This window comes from Lepisma saccharinum, chromosome 7 (assembly GCF_977018435.1).
Source record: "Lepisma saccharinum chromosome 7, izLepSacc3.1, whole genome shotgun sequence".
Lineage (NCBI taxonomy): Eukaryota > Metazoa > Arthropoda > Insecta > Zygentoma > Lepismatidae > Lepisma > Lepisma saccharinum.
The window spans coordinates 84,491,546-84,512,353 of NC_139235.1; the positions used below are offsets into that span (position 1 = coordinate 84,491,546).

General features: G+C 37.1%; 1 protein-coding gene across 4 annotated transcripts in view; it reads right to left on the reverse strand.

Moving 5' to 3' along the window:
- The window catches only part of LOC145989979 (testis-expressed protein 2), an 89,133-nt gene that overhangs the window by 22,808 nt on the left and 45,517 nt on the right, over positions 1 to 20,808 (reverse strand). For 3 of the 4 annotated variants that reach the window (XM_083125536.1, XM_083125535.1, XM_083125534.1), the window contains 6 exons: positions 18,897 to 19,173; positions 13,178 to 13,402; positions 11,465 to 11,718; positions 9,490 to 9,573; positions 7,833 to 7,926; positions 3,049 to 3,182 (listed from right to left, as the gene is read on the reverse strand). In XM_083125536.1, coding sequence (XP_082981662.1) covers positions 3,049 to 3,182; positions 7,833 to 7,926; positions 9,490 to 9,573; positions 11,465 to 11,718; positions 13,178 to 13,402; positions 18,897 to 19,173 — 1,068 coding nt within the window. The remainder of the gene's footprint in view (positions 1 to 3,048; positions 3,183 to 7,832; positions 7,927 to 9,489; positions 9,574 to 11,464; positions 11,719 to 13,177; positions 13,403 to 18,896; positions 19,174 to 20,808) is intronic. The other variant, XM_083125537.1, reaches the window with a different exon arrangement.

The window sequence follows — 20,808 nt, forward strand, 5'->3', positions numbered from 1 at the left end:
CCAATTTCCTTCAATAAAATGTTCCTCGTAAGCTAAGGAAAGATAAAGAAAAGATGAAAATAAGACGGTGGACTAGGTGGCTGGATCGGCATATTACCTTTTGTTTGAAACAAATAAGATCTGCAATTTTTTTTTCCAAAATATATTCCTCTGAATTTAATTGGTCTGTCTCCCACGAAGGCATGTTTATAGATGATGCTATATTTTAACATTATGTCAAACACAGGGTGCTAGGTGCCAATGAAGTTCAAATTGTACTACGTTTAGAACAATTATGCTAGGGTTGGCATCACTGCGTGAGGCCGGATTACCTGTGTCCATTTCGGGTGAACACGCCCCTAAAATTATGCTTTCCCGCATGAATCACTTAGAATGTTATGGGACCAGCTGAGGCCCTCGGAGAAGTGACTCGACATGCGACGATAGAGCCCCTGGCAGGGATGGAAATTTGTGGAAATTATCGTAAGGCCTAGAATTTCAGTTTTCTTTTATTAAGGTGTCGTTTAATGAAATTGCAAGTAATAAAATAATCCGTAATAGCCAAATATATTAGGGTAGGCCGGGCCTCCAGGCCTCTTATGACGCTTCGCCACTGGTTGCGTCTCATACAGATTAATATTGTGATGCAAAAATTTCAATTCAAGTTAGCACTTAACATGATTAACTGCTATAACAAACTATACTTCATTGTAATAAATCAAATAAAAATACCCAAGCAGCACACAACTAGATTTGCATAAAATTAAAAAAAAGGCAAAGTGCTCCCCTGTGCTATGCACCATGCCATGAAGGTATATGGGGGTGTGGGGTTAGGGACCCACACTTTCTTGAATAAGGAGTACATTTATTTAAATTCTTCACAATGCACATAAATATTGAGGAAAGTGTACTGTATTATGAAATATGTATTTCTTCTCATATAACACATGCAATCAGTTCTATATCAAAACAGCATTTTTAATTTTTTTTATTTTACCTCATGATACGTTCAATCTTCATAGTTTCAACATAGCAAAATGTTATGAAACTTTCACCACAATTTTAGATTTTTTACCTTGGTACCATGGAAAACTTAAAATCGGAGTTCCACTCTATAAATTTTAATAAAAAAGTTTTGCACTCGAACAATATATCATATCAATCTACAAAAGTTTCAGTTTCAAATATTGAGATGATAAGTTAATCTCAGGAACCATTTTGACTCAATTTTGTTGCAAAGATAAAGGAAAGTATGCATTTCACATAATTTTCAGGACATTGGATAGCATTTTTTACAGACCCTATGAAACACTCCACTCTATGAAAGTATCTATCAATATCTCTGATTAAGTTGCAAACAATATTATCTGATACTGGTTACATTAAGAAGCCCACAGAGATACATGATATTAGTATTAGCTCAGCCCTATACAGGGTTACTTGTAATTAGATGTATTCCCTGAAAGGGGTTAAAGTAGAGGCAATTTGCAATAAATCTGACTATATGATACCCTGTCCGAAAATTAGTAGTTTTCGAGATAATCAAATTTCTATTGTTTTTTTAAAAAATGACAATTTTCTACATAAAAAGATGAATTGAGAAAAAACTGCTCATTGAATGTCATATATTTCAGCATTTTCTGTTAGCTAACAAATAAGTGGTTCGTTGAAAAAAAAAGTTTTTCCCAAATAACAATCACATGTAAGTAACGGGTGAGTCTAAACTTACAAGTGATGATAAAAAAATACACTCTTAGTTTACTAGGCAACATATTAATAACAAAAATGGTATGACACGAAGTGTACAAATTACTTAAATTACTTCCTTGAGTCATTAGCTATCTAACAAGGTACAAATGTTGCTAACATTCAGATTTGTGTACAAGAAATAATACTTGATTCATTTTCATGTGAATGGAATCAATGAGCATTACAATTAAAGAACATTACACGTCTTGCTCAAAGTGGGCACCTCCGTTACGAATGCAGGCATGCAGGTTTTTACGGACATTTGGTCTCGTAACTCGTGATGTGATGGTGTCCTTGATGTGTTGACCAGCTGTAAAAATCCTCTCCCTGAGCTCTTCTTGCGAGCAAACATCATTAAAAATACCCGCATCTGTTCACAAGTCTGAAAGCATAGAAGCATTACCGGAACAAGAGAGACACATACTATGGTATGACACTGTTTCTCTCTCGAAGAATAGCTAGCTACTTTGATACATGAACACTCTTCACACTTTGGCACAATGGTTGACTCGGCCCTCTACATTACCATTCATCACTGCCATCTAGTGACGTGCCTACATACTACAGGTGCCATGTTATCCTGGACATACAATCATATTGCGGTACCACAGTTTAATTGATTAATTTAGTTTATTTTACTTCACGTTTTGTGCCTCTTAGCTAATTTGCGAAGATGGGGATGAGTGATGAAGTTGATGAATTGACATTCACAAACAACCAAGCCTGAGCAGGATTCGAACCCGGGAGCCTTGGCGTCGCAGCACGATGTGCTAACCACTCGGCCACAGGGGCCGGCGGTACCACCATTTAACTTTGAGAAAAATATAGTTGCCATGAGTTATGTCACAGTCCTTGCAATTTACCCCCCCCCCTTGTTTTATAAAGTAAATACACAATATAATTTCCAAAGGCATAACTTTTACTTCAAATTGGTTACTTACATTAAGGATGTGAATAAACGACATAGATTATTCATGAAACATTTTCCTATTTTATATCAGATCAGTAGATTGATTGATTGATTTGGTGTAAGCCCACTTTATGCACAGTAAGGCTAATCAGGACTGGACCTACAGTTTAAAGTGGGATCTGAATCACTGTGTGCCTCCACCGGGCATCGAACCCGGGACCCCTTGATTACAAGGTGACGACGCTATCACTGCGCCATACGAGAGGCCCTATCAGATCAGTAGAAATTCTGTTAACAGTAAATTGGTAAATTTTATGTTGGTACTTTATCAATATCAGTATTACAAGACAAACATATGCAAAATTTTTTGGAGTTAAAAAAAAAATGATTGATTGATGACAAAATCTTACCATATTCTGTCACATGGTTGGGGTGGAACATTCAACACAAGAGTTCCAACGATCGCCTTCATTTCAACACTCAACAGTAGTCTTGTGTTCGACACTCCTTCCATAGCTTTCTTGATGTACCTGTACTCAGTGGCCTGTACAAAAACAAAAGGAAACATAAATGTTAATGCAATCGTTGACATACAAAACATTGATGATGACCATTACGAAAAAGTATAGCTGAACTAATTCTAGTCTGTGCTTGCACTTGTAAATATACTCTGAATATTATGAAAATGCTTTTATTGACACAAAAAATGAACAAACTATGCTCTACAACAGTGGTTCCCAAAGTGCGCACCTTGTCTCCCTCGGGCACCGCAAAATGTTCCATCATTTTGACTGAAATTACACTTACTTCTAGTCTACACATGGTTCTAGAATCAGACCTGCACATCAAATTCAATCAATGATATGATTGTTCCAAATATGTGCATATTTAGCATTTGAAATATGCGATTATTTTTCAACTTAATAGCATTTTGTAGGTTTGGTGCGTATTACTCACAATTCCAGAATATCAAAAAAAGACGTTAAAAACTGTCCTTACGTATGCGAGTATGTTGTTCCTATTTTTCTTTCTGTAGAACGACGTTTCGGAGATTAACTATCCCCTTCTTCAGGTTCGTATGAAAAAACTAGGTACTTAGCATAGTACCACGTTGAAATGTAATATAAGGATTGTGGACAAGGGTTGGTGTGGATACATTTAAAATATTATATCCTCGTTCTAGATGTATATAAAAAGCTCGCCGTTCACTAAAAAAACTTGCACAATAAACCTATTCTCATGTTAAAAATGTTAAAAAACTAAAAAACCTGCATGTATCACTATACAACTTGCAGGTTCAGCCATTCCTAGTTAATCTCCAAAACGTCGTTCTACAGAAAGAAAAATAGGAACAACATACTTGCATACGTAAGTACAGTTTTTAACGTCTTTTTTTATTTTCAACTTAAGACAACATGACCATGGGCGTAACTTGGTACCTAATTTTGAGGGGGAAAAACTAAACTGGGCCTAATTTTGAGGGAGCAGAATTAAACTGGGCCTAATTTTGAGTGGGCAGAATTAAACTGTGCCTAATTTTGAGGGAGCAGAATTAAACTGGGCCTAATTTTGAGGGAGCAGAATTAAACTGGGCCTAATTTTGAGGGAGCAGAATTAAACTGGGCCTAATTTTGAGGGAGCAGAATTAAACTGGGCCTAATTTTGAGTGGGCAGAATTAAACTGTGCCTAATTTTGAGGGAGCAGAATTAAACTGGGCCTAATTTTGAGGGAGCAGAATTAAACTGGGCCTAATTTTGAGGGAGCAGAATTAAACTGGGCCTAATTTTGAGGGAGCAGAATTAAACTGTGCCTAATTTTGAGGGAGCAGAATTAAACTGGGCCTAATTTTGAGTGGGCAGAATTAAACTGTGCCTAATTTTGAGGGAGCAGAATTAAACTGGGCCTAATTTTGAGGGAGCAGAATTAAACTGGGCCTAATTTTGAGGGAGCAGAATTAAAAGGCTTAATTTTGAGGAGGTAGAATTAAACTGTGCCTAATTTTGAGGGAGCAGAATTAAACTGGGCCTAATTTTGAGGGAGCAGAATTAAACTGGGCCTAATTTTGAGGGAGCAGAATTAAAAGGCTTAATTTTGAGGAGGTAGAATTAAACTGTGCCTAATTTTGAGGGAGCAGAATTAAACTGGGCCTAATTTTGAGGGAGCAGAATTAAACTGGGCCTAATTTTGAGGGAGCAGAATTAAAAGGCTTAATTTTGAGGAGGTAGAATTAAACTGTGCCTAATTTTGAGGGAGCAGAATTAAACTGGGCCTAATTTTGAGGGAGCAGAATTAAACTGGGCCTAATTTTGAGTGGGCAGAATTAAACTGGGCCTAATTTTGAGGGAGCAGAATTAAACTGGGCCTAATTTTGAGGGAGCAGAATTAAACTGGGCCTAATTTTGAGGGAGCAGAATTAAACTGGGCCTAATTTTGAGGGAGCAGAATTAAAAGGCTTAATTTTGAGGAGGTAGAATTAAACTGTGCCTAATTTTGAGGGAGCAGAATTAAACTGTGCCTAATTTTGAGGGAGCAGAATTAAACTGGGCCTAATTTTGAGGGAGCAGAATTAAACTGGGCCTAATTTTGAGGGAGCAGAATTAAAAGGCTTAATTTTGAGGAGGTAGAATTAAACTGTGCCTAATTTTGAGGGAGCAGAATTAAACTGGGCCTAATTTTGAGGGAGCAGAATTAAACTGGGCCTAATTTTGAGGGAGCAGAATTAAAAGGCTTAATTTTGAGGAGGTAGAATTAAACTGTGCCTAATTTTGAGGGAGCAGAATTAAACTGGGCCTAATTTTGAGGCAGCAGAATTAAACTGTGCCTAATTTTGAGGGAGCAGAATTAAAAGGCTTAATTTTGAGTGGGCAGAATTAAACTGGGCCTAATTTTGAGGGAGCAGAATTAAACTGGGCCTAATTTTGAGGGAGCAGAATTAAACTGGGCCTAATTTTGAGGGAGCAGAATTAAAAGGCTTAATTTTGAGGAGGTAGAATTAAACTGTGCCTAATTTTGAGGGAGCAGAATTAAACTGGGCCTAATTTTGAGGGAGCAGAATTAAACTGGGCCTAATTTTGAGGGAGCAGAATTAAAAGGCTTAATTTTGAGGAGGTAGAATTAAACTGGGCCTAATTTTGAGGGAGCAGAATTAAACTGGGCCTAATTTTGAGGGAGCAGAATTAAAAGGCTTAATTTTGAGGAAGTAGAATTAAACTGGGTCTAATTTTGAGGGAGCAGAATTAAACTGGGCCTAATATTGAGGGGGCAGAATTAAACTGGGCCTAATTTTGAGGAGGTAGAATTAAACTGGGCCTAATTTTGAGGAGGTAGAATTAAACTGGGCCTAATATTGAGGGGGCAGAATTAAACTGGGCCTAATATTGAGGGGGCAGAATTAAACTGGACCTAATTTTGAGGAGGTAGAATTAAACTGGGCCTAATATTGAGGGAGCAGAATTAAACTGGGCCTAATTTTGAGGGAGCAGAATTAAAAGGCTTAATTTTGAGGAGGTAGAATTAAACTTGGCCTAATTTTGAGGAGGTAGAATTAAACTGGGCCTAATTTTGAGGGGGCAGAATTAAACTGGGCCTAATATTGAGGGGGCAGAATTAAACTGGACCTAATTTTGAGGAGGTAGAATTAAACTGGGCCTAATATTGAGGGGGCAGAATTAAACTGGGCCTAATTTTGAGGGAGCAGAATTAAACTGGGCCTAATTTTGAGGGAGCAGAATTAAAAGGCTTAATTTTGAGGAAGTAGAATTAAACTGGGTCTAATTTTGAGGGAGCAGAATTAAACTGGGCCTAATATTGAGGGGGCAGAATTAAACTGGGCCTAATTTTGAGGAGGTAGAATTAAACTGGGCCTAATATTGAGGGGGCAGAATTAAACTGGGCCTAATATTGAGGGGGCAGAATTAAACTGGACCTAATTTTGAGGGAGCAGAATTAAACTGGGCCTAATTTTGAGGAGTTAGAATTAAACTTGGCCTAATTTTGAGGGGGCAGAATTAAACTGTGCCTAATTTTGAGGGAGCAGAATTAAACTGTGCCTAATTTTGAGGGAGCAGAATTAAAAGGCTTAATTTTGAGGAGGTAGAATTAAACTGGGCCTAATTTTGAGGGAGCAGAATTAAACTGGGCCTAATTTTGAGGGAGCAGAATTAAAAGGCTTAATTTTGAGGAAGTAGAATTAAACTGGGTCTAATTTTGAGGGAGCAGAATTAAACTGGGCCTAATATTGAGGGGGCAGAATTAAACTGGGCCTAATTTTGAGGAGGTAGAATTAAACTGGGCCTAATTTTGAGGAGGTAGAATTAAACTGGGCCTAATATTGAGGGGGCAGAATTAAACTGGGCCTAATATTGAGGGGGCAGAATTAAACTGGACCTAATTTTGAGGGAGCAGAATTAAACTGGGCCTAATTTTGAGGAGTTAGAATTAAACTTGGCCTAATTTTGAGGGGGCAGAATTAAACTGTGCCTAATTTTGAGGGAGCAGAATTAAACTGTGCCTAATTTTGAGGGAGCAGAATTAAAAGGCTTAATTTTGAGGAGGTAGAATTAAACTGGGCCTAATTTTGAGGGAGCAGAATTAAAATGGGAAAGAGCAGATAGTGGAGTGTTAGGAGAAGAGGACATGATTGGAACACCGTGGAAAGAGAGGAGTGGTGGAAGACCAGGAAAAAATGGAGAGGCTTGACTCCTATGCCGACCCAGCCAGAGGCAGGAAACAGCAAAGGAGGAGGATGATGACATGAAGCCAAAAAAACAGCAGTGATGGGATTTGGTCCATTGATCAAGCATCACCCAATTTTCCCATTTTGAATTTAAATTTAAAATTTTGGGTGCATCAGCACTTAGGCTATTTTGCACCCATCTCATTATATGGGAGCCAGCCCCTTACCATTACAAATAACAACTCTAACATTGCATAACTAAAATCTTAAAATATTCTCACTTAGGTTAAAAGCTGAGGCTGTAGAGGTACTCACAAAGACAAAACACAGGACAATACACAAAATTATACTGGCCACAGTGCCAGTCGCCAGAGCCTAGTTCGTCTGCAAAATGCAGTCCAGGGTGTACTGTGTGGAAGTTAGATTGACTTTTGGGTTCCTAGGTGGAAGGTGCCCCTTACACCTCTCGCCCAACATTTTACACAGGAATTGCCTTCTACATAAGCTGTTTCACTCACCTGCTGGAAATATCTTGATGATGTTATTTTGTCTACCATTCTTAGAATCTTCTTTTTTGCACTCTTGCCTCCGGATGGTTTTTTACCAGGATGTCTGTTGAGTTAAACAATTTACTCATCAGTAGGTTTAAGTGGTTTAATTACACTAAATAAATATTAATAGAAAGTACTCTTATTTCTTCATTATGAAGAAATCAACCTCTGGTGAGATGGTAAATCAAAACAAAAAAAAAGGAGAGAAATTTAGAATATACACTTATTATTACACTACTTCTCAACATAATCACCAAGTGAATACACACACTTGTCATAGTGATGCACAAGCTTTTGTATGTCCTCGTCAAAGAAAGTTCACCAAGTGCAACCAACCTTGAATGATGTGTTGCTCTTGTAACCCTTTAATCACAACACACATCCCTTGGCCAGATTTGGCAAGATAATTTACTTATGTTTTTTTACGTAAGTTACGTGTAATTTACTTTGTGTAGGAAACCAGTTGTTTACGCAGATGTAAAAAACTAGTTTTCTTTCATAAATTAGTAACATAAAAACTAGTTTAATTACATTGCATTTTAAACTTTAATTTTCTTACATATTTCAGAACAAAATCATTATTATTTAAAGATTGTTTATACAGCCACCTACGCCCTCACCGTAACTGACAAGAGTTTATAAATCGAAATTTTCTTTCACATATTTTTAAATATTGAGAAACCTGTTGATATATACGTCTTGCACTAGTACAACATAACATAACGGTTAACGACAATTTACTTTATTTGGATTGGATTTCAAAGTTTTTAGTAACAGCTTCAAATTCTTTTCATACATATATATAACTGTAAAAAACACGTTGATTGTTGTTATATGTTATTCTGAAAATGAAAATGAAACTGCTGACTGAACAGAAAATTTAACTACTTATTTTAAAATTTGCCGATTTTGCTTCCAACAATGAAAAAAAAATTGTAGTCGTTTTAATTTTCATTGAAAAAGAAATGTTATACACTTTAAATGTTTATAATTATCACTCTCACTTACATAGGGTAATTTATGATGTAAACGTGAATATGGCAGTTTGTAAAATTCCAATATAAGGGCATATACAAATTCAGAAGGAAAGTTTCTTTTAAAGCCACTGTCAATTGTCAAACATAACCATTGCAAAAACTATGTTAATTTTTAATTTTTATGTTTGATTCTATTTTTTTTATATACTTTACGTTTTATACATATTTTATGCATTTTTACCTGTAATTTACGTGTCATGTAGAAAACCTATTTTTTTTTACTCGCAATTGCACAACCTTCCCATTGATTTATACCAGACAGAATGAACATGTACTTCAATTTGTACAAATCGAATCAAAGGGTAAATTTTGCACTTGATGGTGCTTGTCACTTTTCACTAACTTCAGCAATGAGGATGAATAATGATTTGATGAAATTGATGAAGGAACACTATGCCCAGGCTGGAATTCAAATACCTATAAATCGAATACTTATACTAATACTAATACTTATGTATCGACTCTGCCAGTATCTACAGTGCACCTAGAGTATTCCTCAATAGTGACACAACATTTAAATAATAACTAACATGACTTACTCACGTCTGAGCTTAACAGAGGAAATATACTTTAACTGTAACACTTACGGCTCAACCAAGGGATCATATGCATCTTCATCAGATGACGACTCGGCACTATCTTCCAGTGAGCTATGAAACATTGGGGACCGACTGAAAAATAAAATCTATGTAAGTTTATAAGCTTATGCTGTCTAATCTGGAATATGTACCTCAAAAGTAACTCTACTATTACGGAATAATAATAATAATAAACATGGGACAAAGTTTCTAATGTGCAATAAATTATTACAAAAACATGCGCAATAGGTAAACATTCCCTTCTTGGCTATTAAAATGTTATAAATGCCTCAAGAAACACTGCCCAACTTAAACAAAAAGTTACTTTCATGAAATGAGAACTTTGGACATTATATTCAAGATTCCACACCTCAATTTTTCCCATAATAATTACCAAATAATCAAAACTTAATCATGAAATGTGCCATACATTAAAAATTAAATAATTACAAAATACATTTACACCAGTCACTTTTACTACCATAAATCTATTTTTTTACTGTTTTTACGATGTGATTATCAAAATTCATATTTTTATTTTAAATTTTATTTAAAATTCATGTTATAGTGTCTTATTTTACAGTAACTTTTGTCTTGGTCAGCATTTTTAATGTTTTATGAGAACGTAACAATCACGTTAGGTGAGAATACTAGCTGCAGTAAAAACAAAAACAGTAGCAGAAGAGGATGAAAAGATGAAAAAGAAGAAAGAATGTAAATTAGACGTAAGAAAAGTTGAGAAGGTGGTTTCATGTGGTATAGGTCGTGCGTAATAAAAAACAGAAATATGGCTCAAAAACAAAGTATGTGTGACGTGGGCATTGAGATGCACTTGTTTAAAAAACTTCCACACCAGAAAGATTTCTGCATGAACCTGAAGTACAGACATGCCGACATGTTATGTATTGAAGAGGTTTTCTCGGGCAATCAGCCAGGTGATTTCCGGAAAGGCTTCCGTGCTTTCAAGAGCTATACCGCGTTTGTTACAACCTGTCCCGGTTCCCGCGCTAGTTGCTCCCTGGCTTTTCTCGGTGCTGGGGAAGGTCAAAGCCAGGCAGCCAATTAAAATACTCAACGTCGCAACAGCGTCTACGTAAGCGCCTCTCTTCTGGCTTTCATTCGCTCCTCGCTGCCCAGCAGACGATTTTTTCCTCGTTTCTCATTGGCACCGAAACTCTCGAGCGCTCCCTAGCGCGGGAAAGGGGACAGGTTGTAACAAACGCGGTATAACGTCACTCTCATCTTCAGGGAATGAAGTGAAGATGAAGATGAGAGTGACGTTAGCTCTCGAAAGCTCGGAAGCCTTTCCGGAAATCACCTGGCTGATTGCCCGAGAAAACCTCGTCAATATTTGCTGCCAGGAAAGCTTCAAGAATTATTTTATGTTATATATTATTGTATTACAGTAAAACCTCGTTACTCTGGACCCCGATAAGCTGGACTTGGCTTAATCTGGACAGGCAAAAGGGAAAGAAAAAAAAAACAGTGAAGGAAATAAATTCCGAACTGTCCAAACAGAATATAGACATGTACTTCAAACCAATTTCCACAGCAAGAGTTTCGAGTAATTGCTTTACATTTTACTGTACTGCATAGTGTATTTAGGCCTATGCCCTTTAAATACACCATAATAAAACGTGTTTTGTTGCTATAAACTGAGTTTTAATGCACTTTCTACTGTTCTTTTAGGTTATTTCAGTTAATCCTGACTCTTGTTAAACCGGTCAACTTATCCCCCCCCCTTAGGCCAGATTAGTAAGGTCTTACTGTATTTACATTTGTCGTAGAATATGAAAGCAATTCTAAAAAAAACAATACTGTATAAAATAAGAAGACAGGTGAATACTGGTGTTTAATTTCAGTTAGTTTTGTTCAATGGAATCCTGCTTAAAGAAGAAAGAAACAAAAAAAAAAAAACTTTTTACACTAGTTCAATAAATTCCACACTTAAGGAGTTAAAGAAAAAGAGGAATTTTCAAGTTACCTATCACTCTTCTCAGTTGGCGATTGTCCGTCTCTATTGGAGCCTGAGTTGCTCTCGAGACTACTGGCCTTCTTCAACTTCATCAGGTTGAGTTTAGTTTCCAAGCTCATTCGGGCCGTACCGTTGTATGTAATATCCATGTCGATCCACAAGCCCCGTTCGTCCACTGCAGGTTTTGATACCCTGTGAATGATGGGAGATGCTCGGCCAATCTCCAGTTCAGAAACTATCAAGTCTTCCATGAAGTATGGCAACTGATAAAGAAAAATATCGATTAAATAGGAACCGACTATCCAGAGTGAAAAGTGGCAAAAGTTCGGGTACATAGGAAAACAAATACATGCATACGAACGCACATATGATTGATATGTAATGGTTACAGTTACACCATCTGCTGAAAATTAATGTGATCAGATGTTCCGTATTAGCTGGGACAGTCCTTTTTTTTTTTTGATTCTCTGTACCAATTTTTTAAAATGTAAAATGGAAAGCAAAAATGTTACTTTTCGTGACGATGACTTATATGCATATAGATAAGCGGCAATGCATCTTCACCACCATTACTATGAACTATGGAGTAGTGCCATTCAGCAAAATATTAATGAATGACTTCTAATTCTAAAGGACTGGTAAGTTGGAGTCTAGTGCGTATCATCATATATTTACACAGTACTTATTCATTTAATTAGTTTTCTAATATACATATTTATGATGAAACAGTTTCCATATTAAAATGTGTACATTTAGCCATCCCGTTATTCCTTCAGGAAAATATGAAAAATGTCCCATCTTAGCTTGAATTTACGCTTCAATTCAATGCTCCCGGTTGCGTAAAATGTCTGCTTTTGTGGTGATTTGGGAGACTGTGACCGTGACCCTGGTTTTAAATATTCTTACTGTATGCGATGGCCTTTACTAGGGGTGTGCGGGATCCTGAAAAGTCGGGACCAGGATCGGAAATAATTTCCCATCCCGGGATCTCGAGCAGTTGGGAAATACCGAATGGTCATTTTTAAAAGTCGTTAATTCTAGAAGTTTTCTGCATTGTACATGTCTAGAACTTATTGAAAATTGTTCGTTTTTGTACCAGAAATGCGAACACAATCACTTAAAGTGAAAATGACATGTAGAATTCGAGATTTCCAGACCTTCGGGAAATTTTGAACATTTCCTGTCCCGAAAATTTCCCGACTTTGTTGGGAAATTGCAAATTTTTCCCATCCCGAATGTTGGGACTTAAAAAATTTCCCATCCCGACCCAAAAAATTCTGTCCCACACACCCCTAGCCTTTACGTGTTCCCACACTTAAAAATACAGAGGGTGTGAGGTCACTTATGTAACCTGACCTTTGAGCTCATCCAAGTCAGTGGGTAATGGTGCAAAAAAAAAAAAAAAGTTGTTTTATGTATCCCCAAGAAAAAGTCACAGGGTGTAATATCTTGCTGAATTGGATAACATAAAATGCCTTCTGTTGCACAGACGCCATCTTATGAACGACAATTAAGGTTAGCGTCTATTTGGGTGCTGCTAATGGTATCTAGCAGCAGTCATTTAAAACACACAACGGCGGTTCAAGAAGTGCAAGTTTCATTCACTGGCAGTGCATGGTTGCACAGATACGAGGTTTCAAAATTGGGCCATTCTTTTTTAAACACACTGTACTTGTGAAGAGCAATAACAAAATGACAATTGTCGAATGGAATAGGACTTGCCTTAATGGTTGCCAGCTTCTTCTGGATCTTCTCCTGTATTTTCTCCACATAGAACTTGTCCCTGAGAACATTAGGGAGAATCCTCCCCACCAGGGCATTCACCCACAAGGTTTCTGGTGGTGAAGCTTGCGGGTCCTCCTCAATAGGTTTCAGCTTCTCTTCGCCCTTGTCTTGTTCCTCCTTTCCGGGATCTTTCTTCGACTTTGGGCCAGATTTACCTGGTCCCTGCAGAAATAAAAAATAATAATAAATAAAGCGTACACTGTACGGCAATATCCGATACCGACAAAGTATGGATCCCTACTTACTTGTTAAGAAAATCGTTACTAGTTACTTATTGTAACATGAATTACATATTGTTCTGTCTATAATTATTGAGGAACATATGTGAATGATAGTTTTTTTGAGTTTTAAGTTCACTTTTATGCACAGATAGGTTAACTAGGATTAGGCCTACAGTTTAAAGTGGGATCAGAACCAATATTTGCCACTTTTGGCAAATCGCAAACATGAGGATGAGAGATATGAAAGAATGCCCACACCCAGGCACAGAACCCTTGGTGTCGTAGCATGCCATACTAAGCACTTCACCACAGAGGCTGGTCAAGAGTGTACATAATTAAAAAGTTTAGTCACTACACGTATAATTTCTGATAACTGTCAATAATCAGTTGGATGTAAAAATTCAAATTGTTAAAATACTGCAAAGATATTATCATATCCATATCATTTAGCATGAAAACATAAAAATATAATCAGTTTCCTAACACCACACTCTCTTCTTTGACGTTTCATATACAACGAAACATTCCAAAAATAAGTACCTATGTTAGTGTTAGTTAAAAAAACTAAATATGCTGACCAAGGCAGTAATTTATTTTATTAAAAAACATAAACTAACGTAACGTTTCAACCTTCTAGCAAGGTCTTCTTCAGACTCTGTATCAAGTACAAAAGTAACCAGATACCACAAGAAGGGTAATATATATACACAAACATTACTCCCTCCAGACTATTTAGAAAGTTGTTTTGAACTTTCTAGCAGATGACTTTCACTTTCCAACTATACTTTCACCTAAAAGGCTAAACACACTTACTTCCATATAGAATGTGGTTGGACTTTTTAATCTCACGCTCTTTTCCCTTCATTTTTCTTCCTTTTCCTCTCCTCTTTTTCTCTTGTCCTTTCCACTCTTTCCAACATCTTCTTCCATTCTTTGTTTAACTTCAGTCCCCCATTCCAGTTCATTGTGTCTTCTTCGCCTTTCTTCTCTATTTCCTTGGCTTCCTTCCATTTTCTCACTAGCATTCTCTTCTCCCTTCCTATCTGCTTAGCCTCATCCCACTCTATGTCATGTCCTGTGTCTCTGTGTTTAAATATTGCATTTCTCTCTCTCTTAAGTCGTACATCATCCCTATGTTGTTTCAACCTGTCTTTCAGCCTTTTTTTCGTTTCTCCTATGTACACACTCTGACATTCTTTACATTTTACTTCGTAGATAATCCCTTCTTCTTCCTCTTCTCTGTTTTCCTTTTTCTTGTTAGCATTCCTCGCTATTCCTAAGATGCTTCTCCCTCCCTTCCTGTAAGTTTTAATTCCTGCTTTCCTAAGCACTTTGCATATCTTTTCTGTGGTCTTCCCCATACTCCTTATTCCAAACCTTCTCTCCTCTTTTTCTTTCTCTTCCAATTCTCCCCTGCCCGTTTTCTTACTTCTTCTGTTTATGTCCAGTCTATCCTGCTTCTCATAGCCATTCTTTTCCAGCTGTTTCCATAGGCTATTTATTTTGCCTTCTTTTTCACATTCTTTCATGCATATTTTCTTGATTCTGTCCTCCATATTCTTTATAAAATTTATTTTTGTCACCTCACTTACATCACTTCTTTTGTGGCAGAATACCCCTGCTGCACACTTCTTCTGATGCCAAGCGGTTTCAATTTCTTGTCCTCTTTTCCTCTTCATCAATATATCTAGATAGCTTAACTTGTCTTCTTCTTCTATTTCAAGTTCCAATAATATCCCTCTTTCTTCATCTTGAATTTGTTTGGCAAAAATGTCAAGCTGCCTCTTTGTTCCCTTCCATATGCCAAAACAGTCGTCCACATATCTGCAAAACAGAATCATTTTGTCACCTCCCTTTTCTATCACTTTCTTTTCCCATTAATTCATAACCAATTCAGCCAATGCTGGGCTTAGACTGGAACCTATATTTAGTCCTTCACTCATTAACATTATTTTATCTCCCATTATACTGTAACCGTTATTCCAAATGGTTTCCTGCGCCTTCACTACCCTTTCACTATCCCATTCTCCTATAATTTCTTGTCCCATTCTCTTTTTAATAATGTCCAAAACGTGTCCCCTCTTGATGCTCGGGAACATACTTTTCACGTCTAAGCTAAACATTGTCGTCTTCATCTCATTTAACTTAAGTCCTTTTATGAGGTCTACTACTTGTTCACTGTTCTTAACTGCTCTGCTTTCTTGCTGTGTTACTAACATGTCAATAACTTTCTTTAATTTCTTTTCTAAGGGTTCCAAAATATTGTTTCTGCAGTTCATTACTGGTCTTAACTTTATCTCCTCTTTGTGTATCTTTGGAAAGCCTTTCAAACTTGGTAGTCTTCCTGTCTCCTTTATGCATTTCTTGAATCCACTCCTCCTACAGTCTTTATTCTTGTGGTATCTGGTTACTTTTGTACTTGATACAGAGTCTGAAGAAGACCTTGCTAGAAGGTTGAAACGTTACGTTAGTTTATGTTTTTTAATAAAATAAATTACTGCCTTGGTCAGCATATTTAGTTTTTCATAATAATGGAAACAAGGCTTAATGGAGTTATAATGTTAGTTAAACTGCACTTTCTAAGAGCAACAACTTAACTGCAAGCACTACTGGAAATGACATGTCCTCGACTGTCATGTTATCACTTAAAACATGTCTAATACTTTACCTGCATGCAGACCAACTTATAACAATCGGGAAATAAACATATGAATTTCAAAACACGTACAGAAAGTAACTTGACACATACACATGCAAATACATGCCAAATCAAATATGATGTGTGCACAGAACCTGAGAATTAATGATAATCAATATGCTCAAACAATAAAATGAACTTTCAAATAGTCCAAAAGATTGTTTTAAGCACACAGGCTGGGTTGGAACACAATGCATCTTAAGTGTGTAACTTTTATCATTGACATGAACTACAACAAAATGCTTAAAAAAACATGAAAATATGAATTCTGAAAATTTATTACAACAGGATAGTTAAGAGTATTTAAATACATATCAATTCCATGTCACTCTTGTGAAAAATCTTAATTTATTTGTCTACTGATTTCAGTGACTCTCTGCCACCATACATAGAGGCTTATTCGTTCATCAGTCTTCTGTGAATTGTCAGAAGTGAACAGTCACCTATATCAGTAGGCAAATGAATAACAATTTTTTTCAAGATGTGAATTTCAGCCATGTTTATGCCATGAATTTAAATCATAGTACCAGTTATCAGCATATAGAGAAATCAACAAAATTAAACTGTTATGCCACTGTTTAGCCAAATGTTTAGCACTCTTGCCATAGGTGCAGTGGTTCTGGGTTCAATTCCCTGTAGGAACTCCAAAAATTTTGGCGTTGACCCAACATAGTGAGCACAACTGGATAGCTACTTGACAAGAATAAGTAGCAGGCTCTGGTTTCGGAAGCCAGAAAACAGCGGCGATGGGACTTCATGTACTGACCACATGTCACCCAAAGAAAAAGCTGTTCTGGTAGGCCTTGGGCTTTCGAGGGCCGTTGAGCATGGAGTTTAATTTTCATTTAATAATTAAGGATGTACAGAAATGAAATTTATGCTCGTACTGATGAAATTTGCTGACAACTGAACTGATATTGTATCGACGAGGTATGAAATTAGAAACATTTTACAAAGAACCTCAATGGTCCATTCAACTACTTAATAATGTATGTAATTTTGTCACTGAATAGGGTTTTGATTTAGAAAAATACTTGTATGTTAAGCTAACCATCAAATGCCAGATTGGAAGTGTCTGGAAATTATGCCAACGACAGCTTAGGACAATCAGCAATATGCAATTTTGGGACATTAATGTTCTGGACATTCATTTTGTATTCATTCATGAGTTTACTACTTGTGACACACTGCGTGACAGAGAAAGTTTGATTTGATTTGGTTTATTATACTTCGCTTTCCTGCCAGTTTTGACTAATTGCGAAGAAGGGGATGATTTTAATGATATAATGAAATTGATGAACTGACACTCACAAAGAACACCCATGCCGGGAATATAACACGGGAAATAAATTTTCAATGAAATTTATGAATTTGGCTGCTATGGGGATTAGAAGTTTAGTGCTTTGAGTTTCAGTTCCAGCAACATTCATACATTACCATTGTGCAAACAGGTTCTTTGTGTTATGGTAATAATAAAAACAGCAGTCAAAAGTTTAGATGTCTGTACAATTACAAAGGATTGCATATTAAATATTTATACTATATGTACTTTCACGTAACGTAAAAAAACATATTCCGATCCCAGATGTACGAGGGTAAATACAAAACTAAAGGCAATTTTTTTTTCTTCGCAGGAATAAACGAAGACTAGGTGTGTCTGACGTCACCACGTGTATACTTGGAGTGATGTGGAAGTAGGAGTATCTGTCACTGCCCCATTCAGTCGAGTGTCGTGGAGCAAAAGAGTCACATGTATGGATGCACCACTCCACGAATGCACCATCAAGGAATAGCATGCCGTAGTGTACTTTCTGTGGTCGGAAGGAGTAAAACCGAGAGTAAAAATGACTCAACAAAAGGTGTATGAGTGAATGATCTGGCGCCATCAGATTACCACATCTTCGGCCCTTTGAAGGAAGCACTGGGTGGTCATCGGTTCAGGTCAGATGACGAGGTCCAGCAGGCAGTGCAGACGTGGCTTCGTAAGCAACCAAAAACCTTCACGGACGGGATACAGAAGCTGATTGCACGATACCAAAAGTGCATTTCCGTGCAGGGGGTATATGTGGAAAAGTGATATGTGTCTTCTTGTGTGGAAATAAAGATGTTACGTGAAAATTACCTTTACTTTTTGATTTACTCTCATATTATGTGCAGCGGTACTCAAAGTGAGGGGTGCGAAGAAATTCAAATTGCATTCCCTCAGCTGTTCAACTGTCTCCATGTTAAAATATAGTAGCATCCTCGCAGTTAGCCCCAAGGCTCAAGCAAACACCACTTCCCCCCAGACTAACAATTTCCACTGATATGCAGTCATTTTGAAACCCTGACATTCTTTCTCATGAACCCAGTATAAGACTATTTCTGACAATTTGTATATTTTGATGTTACTGTAATTGAATTAAAACTCTACTTAGTTATTTTACATCTCTTTTCTACCATTTGTAGCTAAGCCAGATGAAGATGCATGATAATTAGATGAAAGTGACAAAGGAACACCCCATGTACAGGCCAGACCTGGAACCGTTCGTTGTAAGTGTCTTTCAGTCTGCCCTGCCCTGCCCTGTGTAATTCTAAAACATCTATTTTTATTGCAAAAAAAAAAAGAACATGTGCAAATAGTGAAGAAATCTTGTAAAAAACGTGTACCATGCTCTTAAACTGTTAATATTACAAATAAAGAACTTAATCTCTTACGTCGCTAGGCAAAAATAAAACCAAAATAAGCAAAACAAACCAAAGCAGCACTGGGGTTAACGGATGCAGAAATTTGTCCCCTGAGTTTGTGCACCTGCTGAAGGAATTTGCCGGTGGACTTGTGCGATTCGGTCTCCCCATCCGATGTGGTTTTCGTGGACGTCAACGACACCACGTCTGGTGGTTTGGAAGTGGTGGGGGTATCCACAATGCTGCGGATGCTCTTTGAATCGGGCTCCGTGCCGTTGAGGGAAGTGCTAAATGAAGATTCCTTGGATGTGCTGGTCTGTTTAGCAGCTGCGGCAAGTCTTCTGTACCTGCAAGTGCCAGAACATGCTTTAGTCATCAATAGAGCCAAATGTTTATGGTGAGTAAAAGATCAAGATTTCCTTACGAAAACAGGCATATTTTGGGATCAAAAGTGGTATATAAAATGGCATTTTGGTGTTAAAATGGTGTATAAGTCACCACACAGCATACATATCATATTGAACAATATGTTCAATATGATCCCTGTTATTGTGAATACACATGTCAATGAGTTTGATCCACTCAGCTTGTACTGCATTCAGTGTTGTGACGGAGATCTTAGAACATGAACCAAGAATACAGTGTTGCAAGTGGCCAATGTCTCTCCTGATACACGATCGCCTTCAAGTGACCCCACAGATAAAAATCCAGTGGTGTTAAATCTGGGGAGCATGGCGGTAACTCCACTGGTTCCAGTGAAACCAATCCAGTAATTATGGAACTTGACATCCAGCTACAGTGAGTGTGCTATGAATGTATGGCAACTTTTGAATTGCCCTGTAGTTATCAGAGTATTAAGTTTATTCCTGTATAGAGGAGTCCATTTTTGCTTCTCAAATATTTACAGCAGAATTAATCAACTTTCTGTAATTTGTGATTTGTATATAGCAAAATGCACTTCACACTTTTAAAAAAAATGAAAAAATGAACATTACAATGTGTTATTTGAAATTTCGTGTTTTCATCGAAAACTCACAATTCACAGACTAAAAACTTGAGCCTTCCAGATAGTAATATCCAGTCTTACCGAAGAACAAAATTAAATATAACAAAAGTGGCAAAAGCTTGAAATAATACCTTAGTACATGCCAAAACTAGTCATTTTTAACTCAGCTACTTAGTGAAATGATGGCATGTGTTATGCTTTATCTACATTGTCACACATACATATTACGTGGTACAGTTTTGCATTCTGTCAAAATGAGTGCACATACTAGGAAAAAGGCAATACTGAGTTCCAAGTCATGACTTTCTACTCTCACCGGATTATTAAAAAATAAATAAATAACCCGTGGCGCAACAGCCTATTAGGGCCAGGTCGTACCTGCCGAGGTGGGAGTTCATCCAACCAGTTACAGGGTGACGTGTGGTAAGCAGGACGAACCCCCTCCCCCTTTATTTATTTTATTATTTATTTTCACTTCTTCATCAGTGTCTAATCGCTTGTCACTCAGGAAGGTCTTCAGATGGTGGAAGAGGTGTTAGTCGCTAGGCGCAAGGTCTGTTTGTGAATACCGTTTGAAATGAGTGGGAATGATTGCGCGTGCAGGCTCCCGGCATTCTTTGAGCAGCATTATGGCAACTGTGTTCTGGGACAGGCAGGGTGTTTTGTTAGTGGACTTTTTGCCGCAAGGAACAACAATTAACTCAGCTTCCGTGAGTAACTGGCTATCATCACAGGCGGCAGAGTTCTATGAGGAGGGTATCCAAAAACTCATAGTTCGTTACGATAAATGTTTAAACCAGCAAGGAAATTATGCAGAAAAATAGAGAAGTGTATGTAAATTCAGAAAATAAATGGTTTCTTAAAAAAACATTTACTTACTTTGTTTTTATTGCAAAACGGACCTTGCTTAAAAAAATAACCCTCGTATTTTAATCTTTGCATTATTTGATATTAGGTGAGAAGATAAAAGTTAATT